Below are 20,655 nucleotides of genomic sequence, written 5' to 3' on the forward strand. Positions count from 1 at the left end.
TAATTAAAAGCTAAAATTGAAGAGCATTTGGGGTTGTTTATTTTGACAGCTTCTATTTTCTCAGACAATGCATATGGCACCAGAGGAGTATGAATATGTGTACAGATAACCGTGTTGTTCTTCTGAAGAAGAAACCAGGGCATTTCTGAGGACTTTGGGTTTACAGCATTGGTTCTTTCATGCATTTAGCTTCTAACCTTTGCCTGTCCCTTCATTGATCATACTTATACTGTTTTTATGATTGCAGCTCTGATCAGAATCTTTTGTTGTTGTGTTGTTCCCAAGTGAACATGAGAAAGGAAAGAAAGCCAAATGATTTTTCTCAGATTATTATACTAGTGAGGGAAGGAAGGAGATTAGATGGGTTTTTGAGGTTTTGCATTTTTTTGGTAAGACGTTTGTTTAACGTGGAGTTAACTGAGTTATGAGAGATGAAAATCGGACTGGGCTGGAGTGCAAAGGAGTATTGGACTGAAGACCCCCCTGCCGCCACACACACACACACACACACACACACACACACACACCAGTGGATGGAAAAGGGGCAGGAGGAGACCCTGGACCAGCTCTTCCCACAGGACCACAGGTGGTGCTTGGGGCTTAGGCTGTCTCAGTATCCCAGGATGCTATTTCAGAATAAGCTTTCTCGGGGGAGGGCAGGTAATGTGGCTTTGAGGTGCCCATATTTCATTTCATTTCTCGCAGATGACCAGTTAAAATTAAGTGGTATTTCAGGCTCTTGAGTGACCAGTGCCTTTCCTTTATTTTGTTTGTTTTTAGTTGTGTTTTTTGCTGTTGATCTGCTTAACTCTGTTTATTCCTCCTTTGAGCATTTCTTCCAGCCTGGATCCATAGCATGGCGAGATAAATGCTGATGTTTTTAGCAGGGGTGCCTGTGAAGATCTTACCATGGAAAGAATCTTTCTTCCTGATGTATCCTACTCCACGGTGTATGGAGAAGGCCATCCAGTAACTGAAACCATGCTTAGGCACTCTTGATACTTAAGCCTTCTGTTGGGTGAAGGATGTGATGGAATTTAAGGAACTCAAATCGTAGCCATGAATCTTTTATTCAAATCACTTCAGGAAAAAAGCATTTGCTATATGAATGCATGAACCGGAAATGAAAGCCGTCAGTTCCTGACTCAGCACCCAGGATGGGCTGGTTCTTTTCTAGGCTAAATGGCCTCTCTCGTGGTGACTCTGCTTTGCTCTGCCCATCAGCGCCTCTTCCCCCTGCAACAGCTGCTTTCCCCAGTTGCTGGTGCTTGCTTTCTCATTTTTTCAGCGTGTCTTTGGTCACCATTGCCAGTTATGTGCTTTACCTCATGATGTTTCCTCTAGCCCCCATTACAAACCGAGAAGTTTATCCTAGTGCAAATTCCTCAGAGCGTACTGGTGACTAAATTATGCTAATGCCTTAGGAAACCTTAGAGCTGAGGGAAAGGCTGAGGTAGACACAGTGATGTGTCGGATCCTGAACTCTGCTTCGTGACATCACCTTAGTAGCTTGGTGTTTGGCCATCACAGTGGGAGGATGGCAGCATGGAAACTGGCAGATGCCACAAACCAGGGAAGTCTGTCACAGCCTCTCGGTTGCTAAGCCTTATTGGCACACCACTGGGAGATCTGGAGGTGTTGGTATGCACAGTCTCCAAGATGTCCTGTTCAACAAGAGAGAGGAAGCTGTGTAGAATGATGCTAGCTTTGCGTAGAAAAAGGAGAGGGAGGTACATGTGTGTGGTGCGTGCATGCATGTGGATCCTTGTGTAGTGTGGAGAGTGTTTTGGTAGGTAACAGTGGCTGCTGCTAGGAAAGAGGCTTACCCTGTTTCCCCGAAGAAAAGACCTAGTCGGAAAATAAGCCATCGCATGATTTTAGGTGCCAAAATATGGCACCTTGGCATACTGAATATTTTAAGCAGAAGGAGTTTGTGGAAAAGGCACCCTTTTCCCTGAAACAGGTCATAAAACCCTCAAGTGAGGGTGCGTGCCCTCCATGTCCTGGAGGAATCATGCTAGGGCTGCTTCTCTGGCTAGGCCTTATTTTTGGGAAACACGGTCGGTTTTGAGTGGGGTGTGTGTGTGTGCTGATCAGAGTGTAGCTTCAGATACTTTATATTGATTATGAACCTTAAAAGCCAATAAAATTCTTATAGTGTCAGTATCATTTACTTCAATTTCAAATATTATGATTCGGTATGTAGGAAGGAAATATAATCCTAATGTTGAAAGTGTCAAGTTCAAATGAATTCATGTTTCCCATATGCCGTCAAATTCACAGCCATGCCTCTTTGCACATTACTTCCTATTTGACATTTATCGCTCTCTGCATTGCTTGTTCTGAGATTTCTACTAGCCCTCTCACCCTCTTACGGTGTCTTGGATATATAAGCTTTTACTGTGTCGCTAATGGTATCCGTGATCTGTGTGTTGCCTAGGATCCACTTTCTTATTGAAGACACTTTGTGTCTCTAGGCAGCTACACAGGCGGCATCTGGAAATGGGTAATTTTAGCTTTCTGAGAGTTCATGGATCCTGTGTCTGCCCCTCCTTTTGATTCTGTTAAAGAAAAAAATTATTCTGATACTTCTTAAAACAGTAGAGAAAACTTTATCCAGGACCACTGCAATAGGTATCAAGACTATCACAACAGTAGAGATGGAGCCCAACTGCAAATACAAGAAGGACAGGTGGGGTTTTATCACCAACAAGCAGAGTGAAGAATTTGGGGGATGCAGAATTACTAAGAAGAGAGAGACATCGAGGGTAGGGGATGCTTGCTAAACAGACGGAGCAGGGTTCTTGGTGGAGGCCGGCCAGGGTGATCAGGTATGGGCAGAGGGGGCGGCTTGTGCTCCAGCGACTAGTAGGATTCTTGCTACAGCTGGGCTAGGCAGATGGAAGACAGGACAAGAGGCCAGGGTCGAGGCCTAGTTGGGAAGAGGGCTTCATGGAGCCTGACTGACGTTTGGACAAGTAGAGAGTCTCTCAATTCTTGTGGTTGTTATTTTGTTTTTCTGTAGTATATTCTCAAATTCTTTAAAAAAGAAACATTGAAAGGCAGTAAACTTTGAATCCTGCTATTAATGTAGTTTTTCTTGCTGCTGTAACAAATTACCACAAACTTGGTGGCTTGAAACAACATACATTTATTTTCTTACAGTTCTGGAGGCCAGAAGTCTGAAATCTGTTTCACTGGCCTAAGAGTCAAGGTGTCAGCCGGGCTGGTTGCTTCTGCAGCCCCTGGAGGAGAACCCATTTCCTTGCCTTTTCTTACTTCCGAAGGGTCTCTGCTTTCCTTGGCTCCTGTCTCCTTCTTCCTCACATCATCGCAGCCTCCAGCTTCCATCGTCACAGCTCCTACTTCCTCATTTGACTTGCTCACCTCCCTTTTATAAGGTGCCTTGTGATTACACTGGGCCCACCTGCATGATGCAGGATAATCTCCCCATTTCAAGACCCTTACTCAGTGACATCTGCAGATCCCTTTTGCCTTACAGGGTACATTCACAGGTTCCAGAGATTTGGATGTGAACATTTTTTTTAGGGAGTGCGGGGGAGTCATTCTTCAGGTCACCACACCTTTTTATATATAAAAGTGTTTTTATCTTTTTCTCATGCTTAATCAATAGTTTGGCTTGGTATAGAATTTCAAGTTTATGAAATTTTTTCTCACAACTTTGAGAATAGTGCTTCATTACCTTCTAGCTCAGGGGTCTGCAAACTGCGGCTTGCGAACCACATGCGGCTCTTTGGGTATGGTTCGTCTCAAAAATTTGCTGAACCCTGGAAGAGCCAACCCTGTCCCTTGAAGTTTTGCGATACCTATAAAACAAATGAAATCACCATTATGTGAATAATATCCTTTAAAAATTTTATAAATGAAACTATGATAGCTTTATTTTCATTTTCAATTTTACTTCAGAGCCACGTGTGGTACGCACCCAAAGAGCCACATGTGGCTTGCGAGCCGCAGTTTGCCGACCCCTGGCGGCTCTTCCATCTCAAAAGATTGCCGACCCCCGTCTAGCTGATAAGAAGTTTGATGCCAGTCTGATTCTCCTTCATTATATATGGGTTGACATTTTTCCATCTCTCTAAGCTTCTGAGATCTTTTGCTTATATGGAGTGTTACAGCTGTCTTATGCTGGGCACAGGCTTAGTTTATTAATGTCCAGTTAAGTGTAATCCATGTTCATAAGCATTCCGCTCACATGGCTGTTACTGTTGCGAAGTGCTTTCCAAATTGTGGGTCCCGACCCATTTCAAAGAAAGAGAGAAGGAAGCAATGAAGGGAGGAAGGAAAGAATAATAATAGAACAGAATAGAAATTTTCACAGTGCCATTCTCCAGCAGCTATACATATTGTCTCATAAAACATTTGTTTCACTTGTGTATATGTGGGCTGTTAAATATTTCCCAAACCTTCCAAAATTTAGCATGTATTTGCATAGTGTCTGAAACAGCAGTTTTCACATTAAAAATTATCATTAAAGTATGTTAAGATATAAAATATATTTGAGGAAAAGAGCATTCCTACTTAGCTTTAGTTTATAATGTCTTAAGTAAAAATGTTCTTTGTTGCTCCCTGACAAGTTTCATTAAAAGTAATGAGAATGTGGCTGAATTTGAAGTTCAAGGTTAAGGCGTATTCTGAAGCTGCTTGTTTAAAACCCCCGTTTGTTGTTAGATGGAATGCTGGGTGTAGGCTGGGTTGGTTCGTGCTTGGGATCTAGCCTGAAAGACATGATTTTACCCTCAACAAATATCGTCTTTGTTTGAATAGCTACAGTCTATGTAACCACAGTGAGGTCTTTTTTTCTCCCTTAGAATGTATCCCAAATGGCTACTTTCTTGTGCTTGTTTCACAAATAGTTTAAAGTGGAAGCTCCTTCCGCTGTCCTGTTTGTTGCAGAATGTTTGAGCTACCACTTAACACTCTTGGTGTGCTTGAGAACTTTAAAATAATAATGAAATTTTTGAATAGATAAGTTTACTCTATGAGGACTGAAGCCGTTGTTAATTCTCAAGGCCAGACTGGTTATCGAACAAAGGGTAAAGTACTTTTTAAATTGAAATTGTTGATTTATGTATATTTAACATTCATCTTTCAAAATGTACACTAGGAAAAATGGTCTGTTGTCAGTTTTGCTTTATTGGATTGAATTTGAAATTTAATAACTTTTAATGAATTGTTCAGTAGAATTTGGGGTTAACTTAGTGATACTAAGTTGCAATGCCTGGTTTTAAAAAACGTAATTCAGGAGGATACTTGATTTTTAAAAGTTCTTGTGTTTAAATAGAATTGGAGATCTTCTTAAAACGTTATTATTGTTAGCCTTTAAAACACTTCTTAAAATGCTACAGTTGTCATTTTCTTCCATAAATTTTTGCCCAAAGATGTTTTCTTGTATATTTCTTGAGGATTTATTTAATCTAGACATCTTCTTACCCTAACTGCTTAAAATATGCCTCTTATCCTTTGAAACTTTGTTATAGACGTAAAGTTAATAAAAGTAATTTGATTCAATTTGGCTTGAATAATATAATAGGTTTTTAAAATTTGATAATGACATGTGATATAAGGACCAAGTAACACAGCTGTCATTGTTTGATAGGTGCCTGGAACTCTGCACACTTGCACACAGACACTAGCCAGCTGTTGACATCCTCAGTGGTCAGTGTTTTAGGGCAAACTCTTAGTTCTTGCAGTGGCATTTCTAAATAAGTCACAGAACGAAAACCAAGGGAGTACTTGAGTGTAAGTCCTAATAAACTTGTGAACTATAGATTAGCCTATATGAAACATAATTTGACTATAGTGAAATCTGCAGAAAGATATGACTGCTTAACTCTAAAGATGATTTTCTCACAATGTGGATTATTCAATAATGTCTCCAAAGTCAGTGCTAAAAAGGATTGGCATTCCCATTTAGTCTCTTCAAAGAAGCAGGTTGGGCTATATTTTTAAAATTAGTTGGACTTTAACTTCACTCTCTTGTTAGAATATATTCATTAACATTACAAAATTTTCTCCTCATGGGAAAGTACAAGGATAAAGAATTTCTAAAGGAATTTAAAGATATAAAGCATTTACTTGATTTAGAGTCACGTCTACTATTCTAACTTTAAAGCACATCATCCTTCTCCCATAATTTTAGGATGCAATTTCATCCATCTCCAGTACGACCTCTAGCAGTTAGCTTTCTTTTCTGGACACCTCTGGACTGGAGATGACTCATGTAAAGCTTTACATCTTAGAGTTTGCCACAGTGATGTTTTCCTGGCGTACTTGGCATCTTCACTTCCCAACTCCACACGTTTCCAGCTCTTGCCTTTATACTTCAAACTTTTTGTTCTTAAGTTGAAAATATAGCTGAGATCCCTAGGACTGGTAACAGCAATAAAGGTGTAAAATACGTTCAGAGAAAACATCCATTGAATTTGGCCTAATCACTGCAGAAATTCCTGCTTAGCTGTTTTGATAATGGAAATAGAATTTAATAGGTAGTCAGGTTTCCTAGTTTGAGGTAAATTTCTATTGATTTGCTTCTCTGACCCTCTTGTAGAAGTATGAGTATGATGTTTTAAAGCTGGGCAACAAAAGAGGGAAAAAGAAATGGACAAAGGCTCATCCATTTAAACTAGGATAATGAATATGTGTGTAATTATCCCAGACTTCTGATTGCACTAGTTCACTGTGAAAGTCTGGACAACTAGTCTGTGTTTTTGTTACTTGGTCGAACCAGTCTATTATGCATTCACATTTTCCCCAAAGGATAGAATTTTGACACATTATAGTCTGAGAAAAGCAGTGACATAAACATTTTTTACCAAATAAATTTAAAAATTTACAAATTCCCACTTTGCTGTTTTTCCTATTATAAACAACCTTGCGCTTGTTTGATGATCTCATTGACATAAATCCCTTGTTGGTGGAATTGCTGGGTAAAGGATATGCCTGTTATTAAGATTTTTGATACATATTATCAGATTGCTTTCCAGAAAAATTTTATACATTTATGTCTCCCTTCACTGTTGTCAGCACTGAGTTGTATCGCTGCATTTTGGGGTCAGTTTGAGACAGGTGCAAAAGGATATTTAAAAACTTGTGTATTTTTAGTTTCTAATGAGTTTGCCCCCCCCCCCCCATGTCTTGGCTTTTAAATTTAGATTTTAGTTTTAATCAGAGCTATACTTGGTTTAAAGATTCAGCAGTCTGTAAGGTAAGAATTCTATTGAAAAATAGCCAGTGTCCATACTCTTCCCTCCTCACTGCCCACTCCACAGAAGTAACCACCCATACTGCCCTAGCTGATCCTTTTCTGGTTTCCTCCCATGATATGCGCTGACGTGCCTCTGTTGCCACTTCCTCTTCTGCAGCTTCAGGCATTATCTATTGGCTTCCTGCTTTGGAGGGTGAAGACTTGGCTTTCTTCTATCCACCTGACCTCTGCCACACAGACTGTGCTCATCCCTTCCACTCTCAGGGAGTTTACGCCTCTCATCATCTCCCTGTTTTCTCACCCCACCCTTCCCTCTTCTCAGGACTCGCTGTTCCCTGAGCCTTTGAGGGAGGGAACTTAAAAAGTCCCTTTGTTATTTAGAGAGGTTTTAGGGGGACTAGATAGCAAAGTGTGTGTTCCATCTGCCATCTTTTTTTTTTTTTTTAAGGATTTTTATTGGGGAGTTGGGGGGATGGGAACAGTGCTGGGAAATTGGGGGAAGGGGAACAGACAAGTTGCTGTCGTCTTGTTCCTCAGTCTAGTTGTGGAGGACGTTGCTTCACTGGCCCAAGTTGACACCATCATTGCGCTCTTCCTGGGTGAGGCAGATCAGTCACCGGCTTCTGGACGGCCGCTCACTGCGGCTGCTGGCCGCTCACGCTGGCTGACTACATACGGTAGCCCATGGCAACCCACTGCCACAGGGGCTGCAGCCTACGCTGTCACCGGCGACCCACGACAGCCCAGCTCCAGGTCGAGCTGTTGTTCAGCATCTTAGCTGTAGAGGGCGGTGTCACTGGCCCTCATATGTGGGATCCGAACCGGTCCCTCTGGCATCCCAAGCCAGGTCTTAACCATCGCGCCACTCGGCTGGCCCCCATCTGCCATCTTTAACTGGACATCCTTTTTCGCATCTTTAGTAATCACTTGAATAAAGTAATGGTTAAAATTAAGGCTATGGTGTCAAGACTGTCTGGAGGTGAATCCTGGTTTTGCTATTCAGTAGCATTGTGACCTTGAACAAGGTGTCAAATCTCTCAACCTCATTTTTTTCATCTGTGTAATAGAATTAATATGATGCCTATCTTAGATGCTGTTGTGAGAATTAAATGTGATGAGGCATGTAGAGTGCTCCTCACAGTCGTATCTTCTGCCTGGCAGTATCTTACTATCTGGCAGGCACTTAGTAAGAACACAGATACAGTTGGTGCTGCTATTATTACTCTTGTGAATTTCTTGCTCATGACCTTGGCCCAGTTTTCTAGTGGAATGCTTGTCTTATTCTTCTTGATCAAAGATGCCATGTATACTATCATTGGTCTTCTATTTTTATTCATGGTACTTGGGATGTGTAATCATATCCTATTTCATGTCGTGATCTCTACTTTTGTTGTTAGATTTGTGTTTTTGAAAGATACCTGGTGTAATAATAAGAAGAGTGTGTGGGGGGAGGTGAGAGGTAAAACTGGAGATTATTACAGTATTTGGGGTGATTGGTAAGGGGGATTTCAGAGGCTAAATGAAGAAATTATTATTTTCATCACATAAGAGAAATAACTTTTTAACTCCTGAAGTATATCTTGCAATAGTTTATTTTGTGAACAAATTCCCTTAATTTTTAAAAGCTTTCTTGAATGCTCTTCTCATCATTTACCCAAATGGAGTTCATCTGAAAACTTCAAGTTTACAGTTCAATTTTTTGTTTTGTTTTTTTAAAGATTTTATTGGGGAATTGGGGACAGGAACAGTCTTGGGAAATTGGGGAAGGGGAACATTGTGTTTTCCCAGGACCCATCAGCTCCAAGTCAAGTTGTTGTCCTTCAATCTTAGTTGTGGAGGGCGCAAGCACAGCTCCAAGTCCAGTCGCTGCTTTTAATCTAGTTGTTGGGGTGGGGGGCACAGCCTACCATCCTATTTGGGAGTCAAACTGGCAACCTTGTTTTTAAGAGCACGCGCTCTCACAAGCTGAGCCATCCTACTACATGTTGGCAGCTCAGAAACAGCTCAGCTCAGGCACAGCTCACTGGCCCATGTGGGAATCAAACTGGCAACTCTGTTGCTCAGAGCTCATGCTCTAACCAACTAAGCCACCTGGCCGGCCCGGTCAGTTTTTACTTTAATACTCATTTCTATGAAATGAGATCCAAAATTGATTCTTGAGGGATAATATTTATCATATCCTCTAAGTTAATACTATGTTAACAAATTTTCTTTCTTTTGAATATCATGTATAATATTGAAATGGAAGATATGTTGATATTTCAAGTTTGTAGTTATAGATACTTAACTCATCCTTTTATTTGATTTTGCTGGTTTGTTTTAGTTTTATAATTAATTAACTTTATGACTCTTTAAATAGCAGTTCATCTAAATTTGATGTCTCCACAGATTCGGATCAGGATGTAGCACTCAAACTTGCCCAGGAGCGAGCTGAAATAGTTGCTAAATATGACAGAGTAAGTATTTATATTTACTCTTGGAGTAAGTTTTATTAGAAAAAAACATAAATAGAAATGGACTTGCATTTTGGAGAGCTTAAATTACAGAAGCAGTTTGTTTACTTCATGTGACCATTAAAGTTATCTTTTGTCTCTGACTTCATCTCTAAATTTCCTCTCCCTCCTTCCCTCTGCCCTTGCGGCTCTGACCTCTTGCTGTTCTTCCAGCACTCCAGGCTTGCTCCTGCCTCAGGGCCTTTGCACTGGCTGCTGCCTCTGCCTAGAACACCTAACTCCTGGATATCCTCATGCCTCAGGGCCATACCTCTTTCAGATCTTTATCCAGATGCTACCTTCTTAATGAGATCTCTGACCACACTGTCCAGTAACTCCCCTTCTTACCTCCAGCACTTTTTATCCCCTTTCTCTTCTTTACTTTTCACCGTAGCACTTATTGTATTAGTGCACTATATATTATACTTCCTTTGTTGTCTGCTATCACTCCTACAATGTGAACTCTCTGAGGGTAAGAATTTCTTTTGTTTGGTTTACTCTTGTATCCTAAATATCTAGAATGGTTTCTGATTCATGCTAGGTATTTAATAAATATTTTAATAAGTTAGTATATAGAATCAAGTACCCAGTTTATTCATAATTTATATGTGCTATTCAAAATTTAACCTGGATCTGAAAAATTTGAATTTATACATTTACATATAATCGCCATGAATATTTTATCCTTATATTAGTTATGGAATCTGGTTTTTGATGCTCTAGGAAGCCACAGTTGCTGAGGTTTTACATGTCTCATTACCTTACATCTGGAAGTCTATAATGAGCTACGGCAGTGATTTATTAATAGAAATGTCCTGTTTTATATTTATATCACTTGTGTGTAATTTCATATTTGTTATTGTTGGTTATTTATGAGAATAGCAGAAGCAAGAAACTATAAGACAGCCATCTAGACTGTGCCCTGAGGTATACAGGTGGCACTCAACTCAGTAGTCATGTTCCCAGAGCTCACATTTAAGGTGGCTGTTTGGAACATCAGTGGGTTTTAGTGTAGTCCATGAAAAACGTGATTCATTTATCTTGCTGGTTAACTAATCTAAAACCAGTGTAACTATCATCCATTCATGCCTGCATGCATTGTTTTTCATGCAGCTCACACTTAGTGACCAGGCCAGGTGTCATGCTAGGTGCTGGGGAGTCAATCACAGACGTGCGTTAGAGCTGCCTTCTCCCACAAGCTGCTTACAGCCGACTCACAAACACACGAGCAGACAATTATAAAGTATACTCAGATGGAGGGGTCCACCAGACGGTTGGGTGTTGTGTCTGAAATTGGAGGCATTGGCACAGACAGTTACATTTGGGGGGTCCTGCACCCGCAGTGCTGGTTAGCCTCAAGGGTAGAGTGAGAGGGCAGTGGCTAAAGACAGAACCCTGGGCACACCACTGGGTAAGAGATGCCTATGAAAAAGCCATCAAAAGAAGAGTTGGAGATGGACAAGGAGTACCAAGAAGGATGGGTCATGGAGGCTGAGGAGTAGGGAGCAAGCAACACTGACAGGTGCATCGAGAAAATCCCATTAGATAAGGACACGAGTGCCCACCGGTTTTGACAATGGGAGTTCGTTTTTGACCTTGGAAGAATGGTTTCAGGGCTGATGTAGCTGTGAAGTAAAGAGATAGACAAGGGGACTAGCCCACTCATCTGAAAAGTTTGGATGAATAAAACAGGAAATGTTTCTTTCCTAGGACATGTTCACGCCAACACTTTAAAGTTTGACGGTTCATTGTTGAAGGCTTTCTCATCCTCCCTTCTGAGGTTCTCATCAGAACCCAAGTCTGATCAAGGCTTAACTACGGCACATGTCAGCAGTTGCTGACATGAAATAGCGTTCGAAGTTCGTAACTAGAAAATAGTGATTATGTTGCCAAAAATAGGTTGTTTTTTTTAAGTTAAGTAACATGGATAATACCTCATTTTCAGCTCTTACTGTTAATACATAAGAAAACAACTTTTTTAGACTTTTTGTTTAACAAAATATTCAGTTTTATAGAGTCCCAGTAACACCCCTCTTTGTCCCCTATCATAGGGACGAGAAGGCGCAGAGATCGAGCCCTGGGAAGATGCTGATTACCTTGTTTACAAAGTCACAGATAGATTTGGCTTTTTACAGTAAGTTGCATAGATTGAAAGCTAACTTTTTAATTATAATGTTTCTGTGGACACTTATTGTATTGATTTTCTTTTTTTTTTTTTTAATAGCACTGCTGTGAATAAGATTCCAGGACTGGTCCTGCAACACATTTTTTGTTATTAAATTCCTGGCATTTTTAACCTCTATGATTGAAATGGAACTATTTTCCAAAATACAATCTTTATTATTTGTTGTATTTTAGTAAGAACATTAAGTACAATAAATGAGTTGTATTAATAATTTAGCAGAATGAAATGGAAATTAATAGCAATGTGTATTTCAGAAATAATTACAAGACATTTCATTTTATATAAATGCATTTAAAAAATAATTAGCAATTAGAACTTTAGTGTTTTGCAGCCTAAAAATGAGCAGTGAAATGCCATTGATCTTTCTTATAGTTGTAAATGTATTTGTTGTTATTGCCTCTCAAAATTAATTCCATTTATCCTGAATATGTTACATAAAGAGTGGAGAGAAGTCTAGACCACTGTAAATTGGTTACAAGGATTTTGATTCTTAGAAACATCCTGCAAATGATGTGAATATGCCTGTTCTGGTTCCGGCTTTGTTTAGTCAGATTCCCACAAGCTGGAGACGTCTCTCCATCGCTATAGTTTATTTGCTTCCATACAATTCAGAGATTAACTTACTTCTCATTCATATGTATTCTTTTTCAGTCTGGTTTATTGTAAATAGGAAAAAGCCAGAGATTTTTATTTTGCGACATATGATTAAATTTGCAGGAAAAATGTAATTTCTTATATAGTACCTTCCAGTTGTCAGACCTGGTTTTCTCTTTCTGTTCACTTTTCTTGCATTTAGAAAGTATTCTGTTATATCATATTTTTCTCAGGTAAAACAAGCAAACAGACAGACAGACAGACATAGTTGTGGGAGTTAGAGAATGTGTGTTCTTCTTGTGGCTTTGCTGGGGTCGGTTAACTATTTCATGCCTCATCTATACACAGACATTAGCTGCTCTGCATATTTTATAGTGTAGTGGAAAATTTGAGGAAATAAAATGATAGAATCCTATATAAAGTTCTGGAAAAATATGAGGTGTTATAATATTATTATAATGACATTAGCATACCTAAAATGGTCTCCTGAGTAGTTATAATCAGAAGGCTTTGAACTTCAACAGACTAATAGAGCAATATTTAACTAGGATGAAAATACTGTTCTTAAATTAACCCCACTTCCACTTTAAGTAAATCAAGCTTGGCCACAAATGTGGCAGGAAATGGTTTCCCATTTGTGTGGGTTAGTGTGCAGATCTGAGGTATGTGAGTGATGTTTTGAAGGACAATTTGAGCATTTAGCACTGTCAAGATCGGTGGGCCCCAAACTTGCCTGCACATTAGAGTCAGCTGGGAAATGTTTTTTTGTTTTTTAAATAGATTTCTTAAGTCTATCCAAGATTTTGATTCAGAAGGTGATACAACTCAGCTGGCTTTGACTTCCCCAAGCATTTCTGATGGGAGTGAGCCACTATAAAAGATGTTTTAATCATAAAATGGTCTAATATAGTACAAAATACATATGAAAAATCTGTGCATTTCAAAAAGGGGCTGGTAATTACCTAAATTCTCTTTTCTTATTGCTTGAAACAATGTGAGCTAGGTGTTGGCCGAAGAGCCTAGCTCATATTTGGCAGTCTAAAAATTGCACTCACTTATTTCATGTTTGTTTTTAATCCTCTGTGCTGAGATCCATTTGGTCCTAGAGGGTGGAAAGTCAGCCGCTAATTTATCTTAATAATATTAGTAATATTTATTGAGTATTTACTGTGTGCTAGGCACTGCTCTAAGCCAAAGGGTGGATGAACTCATTTATTCCTCTCCAAAATTTTTCAGGATAGGCACTCTTTTTATCTTTTTCTTAGATGAAACTGAAACACAAAGAGGTCACTCAACTTGCCCCAGTTGTGCTGACCATCAGTAAATGTCAGATCTGGGATGTGGACGTCGGCCGTCTTACAGCACAGCCTGTGTTCTGAACTTCTGCCTTATGCTGCCTGTAGTTTTAATAAAAGAAACCCAGAAGGTGGCTTTGAAATGCCTAGAAAGAAAATTAAAGGGGGGGGGGGGAGAGTGCCTAGGGAGAGGGATACTGTTTGAAATGGTCACCTGTATTGATGCATGCCCAGATAGCTAAGCTCACCACTTTGGTACCAGTTCTCACACTGTCATGCTCATTTTTTTATTTACTTCATGATGCAATTCTATGGCAGACAGCACAAATGAAAACAATGAAGCATAGAAATGGATTTTAATGTAATGTTAGGCTTTGTTAAATTTTACCAAAGTCATTGATTTTTGTTACAATGTCTAATTTCGGTAAAACGCTTTCTCCAGAGGTTGCTGCTGGCAACTTTTATTGCTTGTCACTGTAGACTGGAGTTTTCTGTGCTATTGAAGAAAGTCACATGGCCTAGGCGTTTAGATATTGCTCCCTGTCACACCTTGATCAAAAAAGAGCATTTCTAGGGCCGGCCGAGTGGCTCAGTTGGTTAAGAGCTCGCTCAAGAGTTTGAGCTCTGAGCAACAGCGGTTCGAGTCCAGCCCGAGCTGAGCAGCCGCTGAGCTGCCAACAGGTAGCAGGATGGCTCAGCTTAAAAAAAAAAAAAAAAAGAGCATTTCTTTCTGCCATCTTAGTTCTTTGCAGTTTTAGGTTGGTTCTCCAATGAAATTGGGTTTTCAGTGTCAATATCAGTACAATGCAATGGCAAAAATTAACTTTGTAGCCTTCTCTGACAGCTGCTGACTTCATATCTAATTATAGCTGTAGTGAGTTAAATTACTTGTTATGATATGTGGAGAAGGACGACAGTCATTAACAAATGCAGTACAGGACTAACTTGGTTTTCTAACAGATTTCACAATAAATATGAAAACTGTTGCCAGACCAGTTTGGCTTGATGCTAGAACAGGAATGTCTTTGTTTAGGGCTCAGAAATAGGGAGTTCTCCCCGGTCTGAATGACTGTGATGGAGTTACATCTGGAGAATGGAGAAATCGAGCTTATTTAAGAAGTTAGAGAGCTTTCAACATTTTTGTCAAAAATAGCTACTGCTAGTCTGCTCAACAAAGAATGCTTGGTATTTGGATAGTGAATAAGGCTTTTAGGTCACAAGTTATTAATAGAAGAATTAGAAGGAAATTGTACCAAAAATAAAGATAAAATTAATAACCAAGCTTCAGATTTTCCACTACTTGTCAAAATGTGTATATTTATAAAATTTAGCTGATTGTCTATAGTTTACTATGACTATATAAATATTTGAAAGCCAGAATAAACGCATTTTTGTTTTTAAAGAATATCTGTTGTGATGGCATGGGCTTGAGAACTCTTTCTGCCTATCTAATAATTTTGACTGGAGTAAGTCTAAATTTAGACAAACAATCTCATTAAAAAATGGGCTGAGGGTGTGAATAGATGTTTTTCCAAAGAAAGACATCACATGGCCAACAGGTATAGGAAAAGGTGTTCAACATCACTAATCATCTGGGAAATGCAAATCAAAACCACAATGAGATATCATCTCATACCTGTTAGAATACCTTTTATCAAAAGACAATAGATAACAAATGTTGTCAAGGATGTGAAGAAAACAGAACCCTTGTACACTGTTGGTGGAAATATAAATGGGTACAGTCATTACAGAAAACAGTATGGAGGTTCCTCAAAAAACTAAAAATGGAACTAACAGATAATCCAGCAATTCCGCTTCTGGGTATTTATTGAAAGGAAATCAAATCACTATCTTCAAAAGATATCTGTACCCCTGTGTTCATTATTCACAATAGACACGGCATGCAAACAACCTAAGTGTCAATTGACAGATGAATGGAAGAGAGAATGTCACACACACACACACACACACACGAATATTATTCAGCCATAAAAAATGAGGAAATCTTGCCGTTTGCAAGCAACAACATGGATGGACCTTTAGGGCATTATGCTGTGAGACAGAGAAAGACTGTATGATATCACTTATATGTGGCATCTTAAAAAACAAACTCATAGATAAACAGAACAGATTGGTGGTTGCCAGAGGCGGGAGAAATGGGTGAAGGAGGTCAAAAGGTACAAACTTTCAATTATAAGATCAATAAGTCCTGGGGATGTCATGTACAGCATGGTTACTGTAGTTAATGGTATCAAATCTATGTTGTATGCCTAAAACTAATACACTGTTGTATGTCAACTATGTCTCAATTTTAAAATAAATTAATTAAATAAATGCACATTAAAATGAAACTTGGATAGGAGGAGTTCAATAACTCCTTGGGGGTCCTGATAGGGTCTGCATAAGTAACCAGACCCTGGTGGGTTTGCAGCAGGCTAAAAGGAGATGGTGTAAAATACTGGGCTGGAGGGAAATCCAAGACCAAGATTGTATACTCCTGGATTTTGCCTGAAGCTGACTTTGGTGGTATGTATATTCCAGCTTCCCTTTCTCCCAGGGTTTCAATAGCATGGTCTGAGGTTAAGGTGAATTTCACAAAGCAGCTCATTCTGTAGGACCTGCCCAACACAGGCCATGTAGCCCGAGCAGATGATCAATATCATTCCACAGACAAGGGCAAAACTTGGTTCTGATTCAGGGTTGTGAATTAGGTCTGTCAGTCTTCTTTAGTAAATAGGAGACCAAAGAAATGCACCAGCAACGTCAAAGGCATGTCCTGTGGTAGGCAGCCATAGATGGCACTTCATTTGCAGTTAGGAATGTTCAGATAAACAGTTGTCAGGATCAGCTCAAATCAGCTGTACAAAAGGTTGACCTTGCCCAGGGCTCACTCACCCCAGAAATACCATTCTTGGTGCTTACAAAGGGTGCCAGATGTTCTTATCTCTTCAAGATGTCCCTGCTGACCTCATCACCTAGGAAATACATTCCAGTGGTGTTGACAAGCCCTCTTCTGCCAGTAAATGAAGACCAGATAGGTGCGCTTTTAAACCAGAAGTTATATCCTGTGCCAGTCATACATCATTGGCTGTAGTAATCAGGATTACAGATTAGCAGGGAAATTGAGGCTAAGAGCATAATGAAAGTTATTTTAAAAAACCAAACAAACCAAGTGTCACATTCTGTAAAGGTGAGTGGACACTTTACATTAAAAAAAAAAAAGACTTTTTGTATTTAGTCCTTAAAGTGTTTTGTCTTCTTGAGAATTAGTTTTTCAGCCTTTTCTTCACATATGAGGTGTGATCAAACAATACAGTGAATGTTTAAATAAAAAAAAATTATTACAGTAAAAGACACATTGCCATTAATCCCCCTCACTTCAAACACACTTATCCCATCGTTCTTGCCACTTTCTGACGCAATCCTGGGAGTCCTCTTTCATGAGTGTCTTTAGTTGTGCTGTCATGGTTGCCTTGATGTCCTGAATCTATTCAGTGCCATCCAGTGGAAAGGCAAGGATCTTCAATACAGAACGCAGTGTGTCGAACCTTAGTAACAGTGTGTGTGACAAGTTTCAATTTGTTCGGTGCAGTTAGTGGAGTGTGAGCTACGGTTGAGAGAAGGTGTGTTTTAAAATGTGCCGTAAATCATCCTCCATCATGACAATGCTCCATGTCACACATCGCTCCTGGTATATGGCAGTTTCTGTCAAATAAAAACATTACTGTGTGTTCTTATCCACCTTACTCACCAGATATGGCACTGTGCAACGTCTGGCTCTTCCCCAAAGTCAAAATGACCATGAAAGGTAAACGTTTTGAATTGAGTCAGGACATTGAGGCAGCCACAACAGAGCAACAAAAGACACTCACAAAAGAAGACTCCCAGAACTGCTTCAGAAAGTGGCAAGAACGATGAGAGAAGTGTGTTCGAAGCGAGGGGGAGTATTTTGAGGGGGTTAATGGCATTTTTAAATTTAAATGTTCACCATATTTTTTTATTACACCTTGTACATCTGCACAGTCTGAAGATCTCATCGATCTTAATTCGAACCCACTGGTTAGATAGCACTGAACATGTCTACATTAGACCAAGTGACTGTGACTAAGTGAAAATGTTAGTTTCCGTATCTGTGAAATGAGGGTTTGGACTGCTCTCTGAGATCTCTTTCGGCTATTACATTTTTTTGTCAGGTCCATTTCTGTAGCTTCATGGTTCACCTAAGGGCTCTTGAGAGTAGCAAAAGTCTGCCTTTGAAAATACCGGATCTTGAACATGAATGTATTGTCCTCTGGAAAGTGGTATTACTTGGTCTCTAGAAACTAAGACAAGGATATGTACATATCATTGTCCAAACAGCAATACTACTGAGATAGCAATTTGAAGCATATAACTTTATTTATGGATAGCTCACTGTTTTTATATTCCGACAGTTAATACAAGAGTTTCAGAGTATTTTATATTAGAGGTGATATCACAAAATTACTGTATCAGTAGTGATTTGATCTTTTGTTGTACATTAAAAAAAATCATCCCTGTTGAAGTTTTCACAATTGAAGCTTTCTATATTTACAGGATAAAAGTTGAAGCTTTCTTTTTAATTCCTACATCAATTGGAGGCAGTTTTATTTCCTTATACTGTTTTTTTTTTAAAAAACAATCACTTATTATAGGCCATGGTTTGAGCCAAAGAGTGGAGGTGAGAGTCTAGAGTAGAGGTCGGCAAACAATGACCCGCAGGCCAAACCCAGCTCACCCACTGTTTTTGTAAGTTTCATGGGAACAAAAGCGCACTTGGCTTACACATCATCCATGTCTGCTTTCGCAATGCAATGTCAAAGTTGAGTAATGATGACAGAGACTGTATGGTCCATGAAGCCTAACATGTTTACTCTTTAAATATTTACCTTTGCGGAGTAAGGTTGCCGACTCCTGGCCTGGAGCAGTGCTGTCCAGTAGAACACCGGGCATGGGTGGATGTGTTCTTTCCATATCTGCACCGTGTAGTACGGTAGCCTGCTGCAGGACTATTGTGCACTTGAACTGTGGCTAGTGCGACTGACAAACTGGACTTTTAATTTTGTTTCATTTTAATTTACACCTAAAATGAAATAGCCACCTGTGGCTAGAGATTATTGTATCGGACAGTGCAGGTCTAGAGATTTGAGGATGAGGGCATTATGGTTGCAGATAGCTAATTGTTTTATATTGAATTCTGTGGAATAGAGGGTATGTGACTCTTGTGATGATAAATGGTTGTATATCATGTGTCTCTATAGGCTTATAATTTTTTCAAAGTTCCCTATGATTTCATCTATTTCACATGTACTGTTTTTTCTCTACAGTGAGGAGGAGCTCCCATATCATAATGCAGCTATGGAACGGGTAAGGCCAGCCATGTATTTACTTATAGTTACTGGTGAATTGTGCTTGTCATATAAAGAAAATCTACCACCTTTCTGATTTTAAGTACTGTATTCTATATAAATGGAGCAGTCATTGGAAGGATTTGACCCTAAGTATGTCATTATGAGAAATAAATTACATTAATGGGGAAATACCTTTTAGGAGATTTGATGGGACTTCTGATAGGTACTGGAGAAAGGCGCTGTAGCAGTTAGCAGAGAAGATCTGCGCTCTGGATGGGCGGTTCTCAGCCTGGCCACGCTTCAGAGTGCAGCCCTTTAAAGAGCTTGGGTGCTTGGGACCCACCTCGGCCTGTGAGGCAGGCTCTCTGGGCAGGCGCCTGGATGGGTGACGAGTAAACAGCTTCAAAAGTGGTCCTCCTGAGCCCCGTGGCTAATAAAGCACTATGCTAGAGCAGTAGCTCTTTGGAACATGGCTATTCCATGGACTGTTAACTTTCCCACAAAAAACCATCACAAAGGTGGCCGTGTCCAATAAGGATACTAGCCTTTCAAGGACTTAGAGAAGTTTTATATTATATATTGTACACCTGTCACTTTTGTTAGTAACTCGCTGTTTCCGCTTTCTTTATTTTAGTTGGTTAGGGAGCTGGTTCCGTAGCTGGGTGTGCATGAGAACTAGGAACTGAATGTTTTAAAGTTGGTCAGACTCTCCCTCCTCTTTTCTTTTTTTTTTTTCTACACCAAAAAATGAATTGTAGAATGAGAGAGAAGCTATTGATTGGGATTATTCTCAGTCTGTTTGTGTTTGATGGGGAAGGAGGCTGAGTTTCAGATAATGAAGTAAAATTAGAATTGGAATTTGAAAAATATTTTAGAAAATCTTTCAAAAATCAAAATTTTCTGGAAAAAAACCAAAACGGTGGCATAACATTGAGATATAGACAGAATTGCCGTTTCCCATATAGAGAGATCCCTCTAGGTACTGCCTGCAGTTGAATTTTCTTGTAAATACCTGCTTTTCTCTCAGTATCATAACCTTGATGTTATGGCAGAGGAATTTCTTTTTTTTCTAAAGATTTTATTGGGGAATTGGGGGAGGGGAACAGCATTGGGGAATTAGGGAAGGGTAACAGCCAAGTTGTTGTCCTTTAGTCTTAGTTGTGGAGGGCGCAGCTAGCTTAGCTCCAAGTCCAATTGCGCCGCTCAGCTCAAGGTGCCATGTTCACTTAGTTGCAGGTGGGTGTAGCTGCCATACCATGCAGGAGTTGAACCGGCAGCTTTGTTGTGAAGAGCACATGTTCTATCCCCTGAGCCACCCACGGCAGCTCAGCTCAAGGTGCTGAGGTCAGTCTTAGTTGCGGATGGGCGTAGCCCACCATCTCCAACAAGCAACCTTGTTGTTAGGAGCACGTGCTCTCACCAGCTGAGCCATCCTGCCACCTGTTGGCAGCTCAGCGGCAGCTCAGCTCGGGCACAGCTGACTGGCCCATGT

At 39.8% G+C, this 20,655-nt stretch overlaps 1 protein-coding gene across 1 annotated transcript in view; it reads left to right on the forward strand.

Moving 5' to 3' along the window:
• Window positions 1-20,655, forward strand: part of USP6NL (USP6 N-terminal like) — a 140,516-nt gene that overhangs the window by 60,939 nt on the left and 58,922 nt on the right. Inside the window, exons 2-4 of the mRNA XM_019656991.1 lie at window positions 9,617-9,684; window positions 11,772-11,854; window positions 19,140-19,179. Of these exons, the coding sequence (XP_019512536.1) occupies window positions 9,617-9,684; window positions 11,772-11,854; window positions 19,140-19,179 (191 nt within the window). The remainder of the gene's footprint in view (window positions 1-9,616; window positions 9,685-11,771; window positions 11,855-19,139; window positions 19,180-20,655) is intronic.

Source organism: Hipposideros armiger, unplaced genomic scaffold (assembly GCF_001890085.2).
Source record: "Hipposideros armiger isolate ML-2016 unplaced genomic scaffold, ASM189008v1 scaffold_271, whole genome shotgun sequence".
Lineage (NCBI taxonomy): Eukaryota > Metazoa > Chordata > Mammalia > Chiroptera > Hipposideridae > Hipposideros > Hipposideros armiger.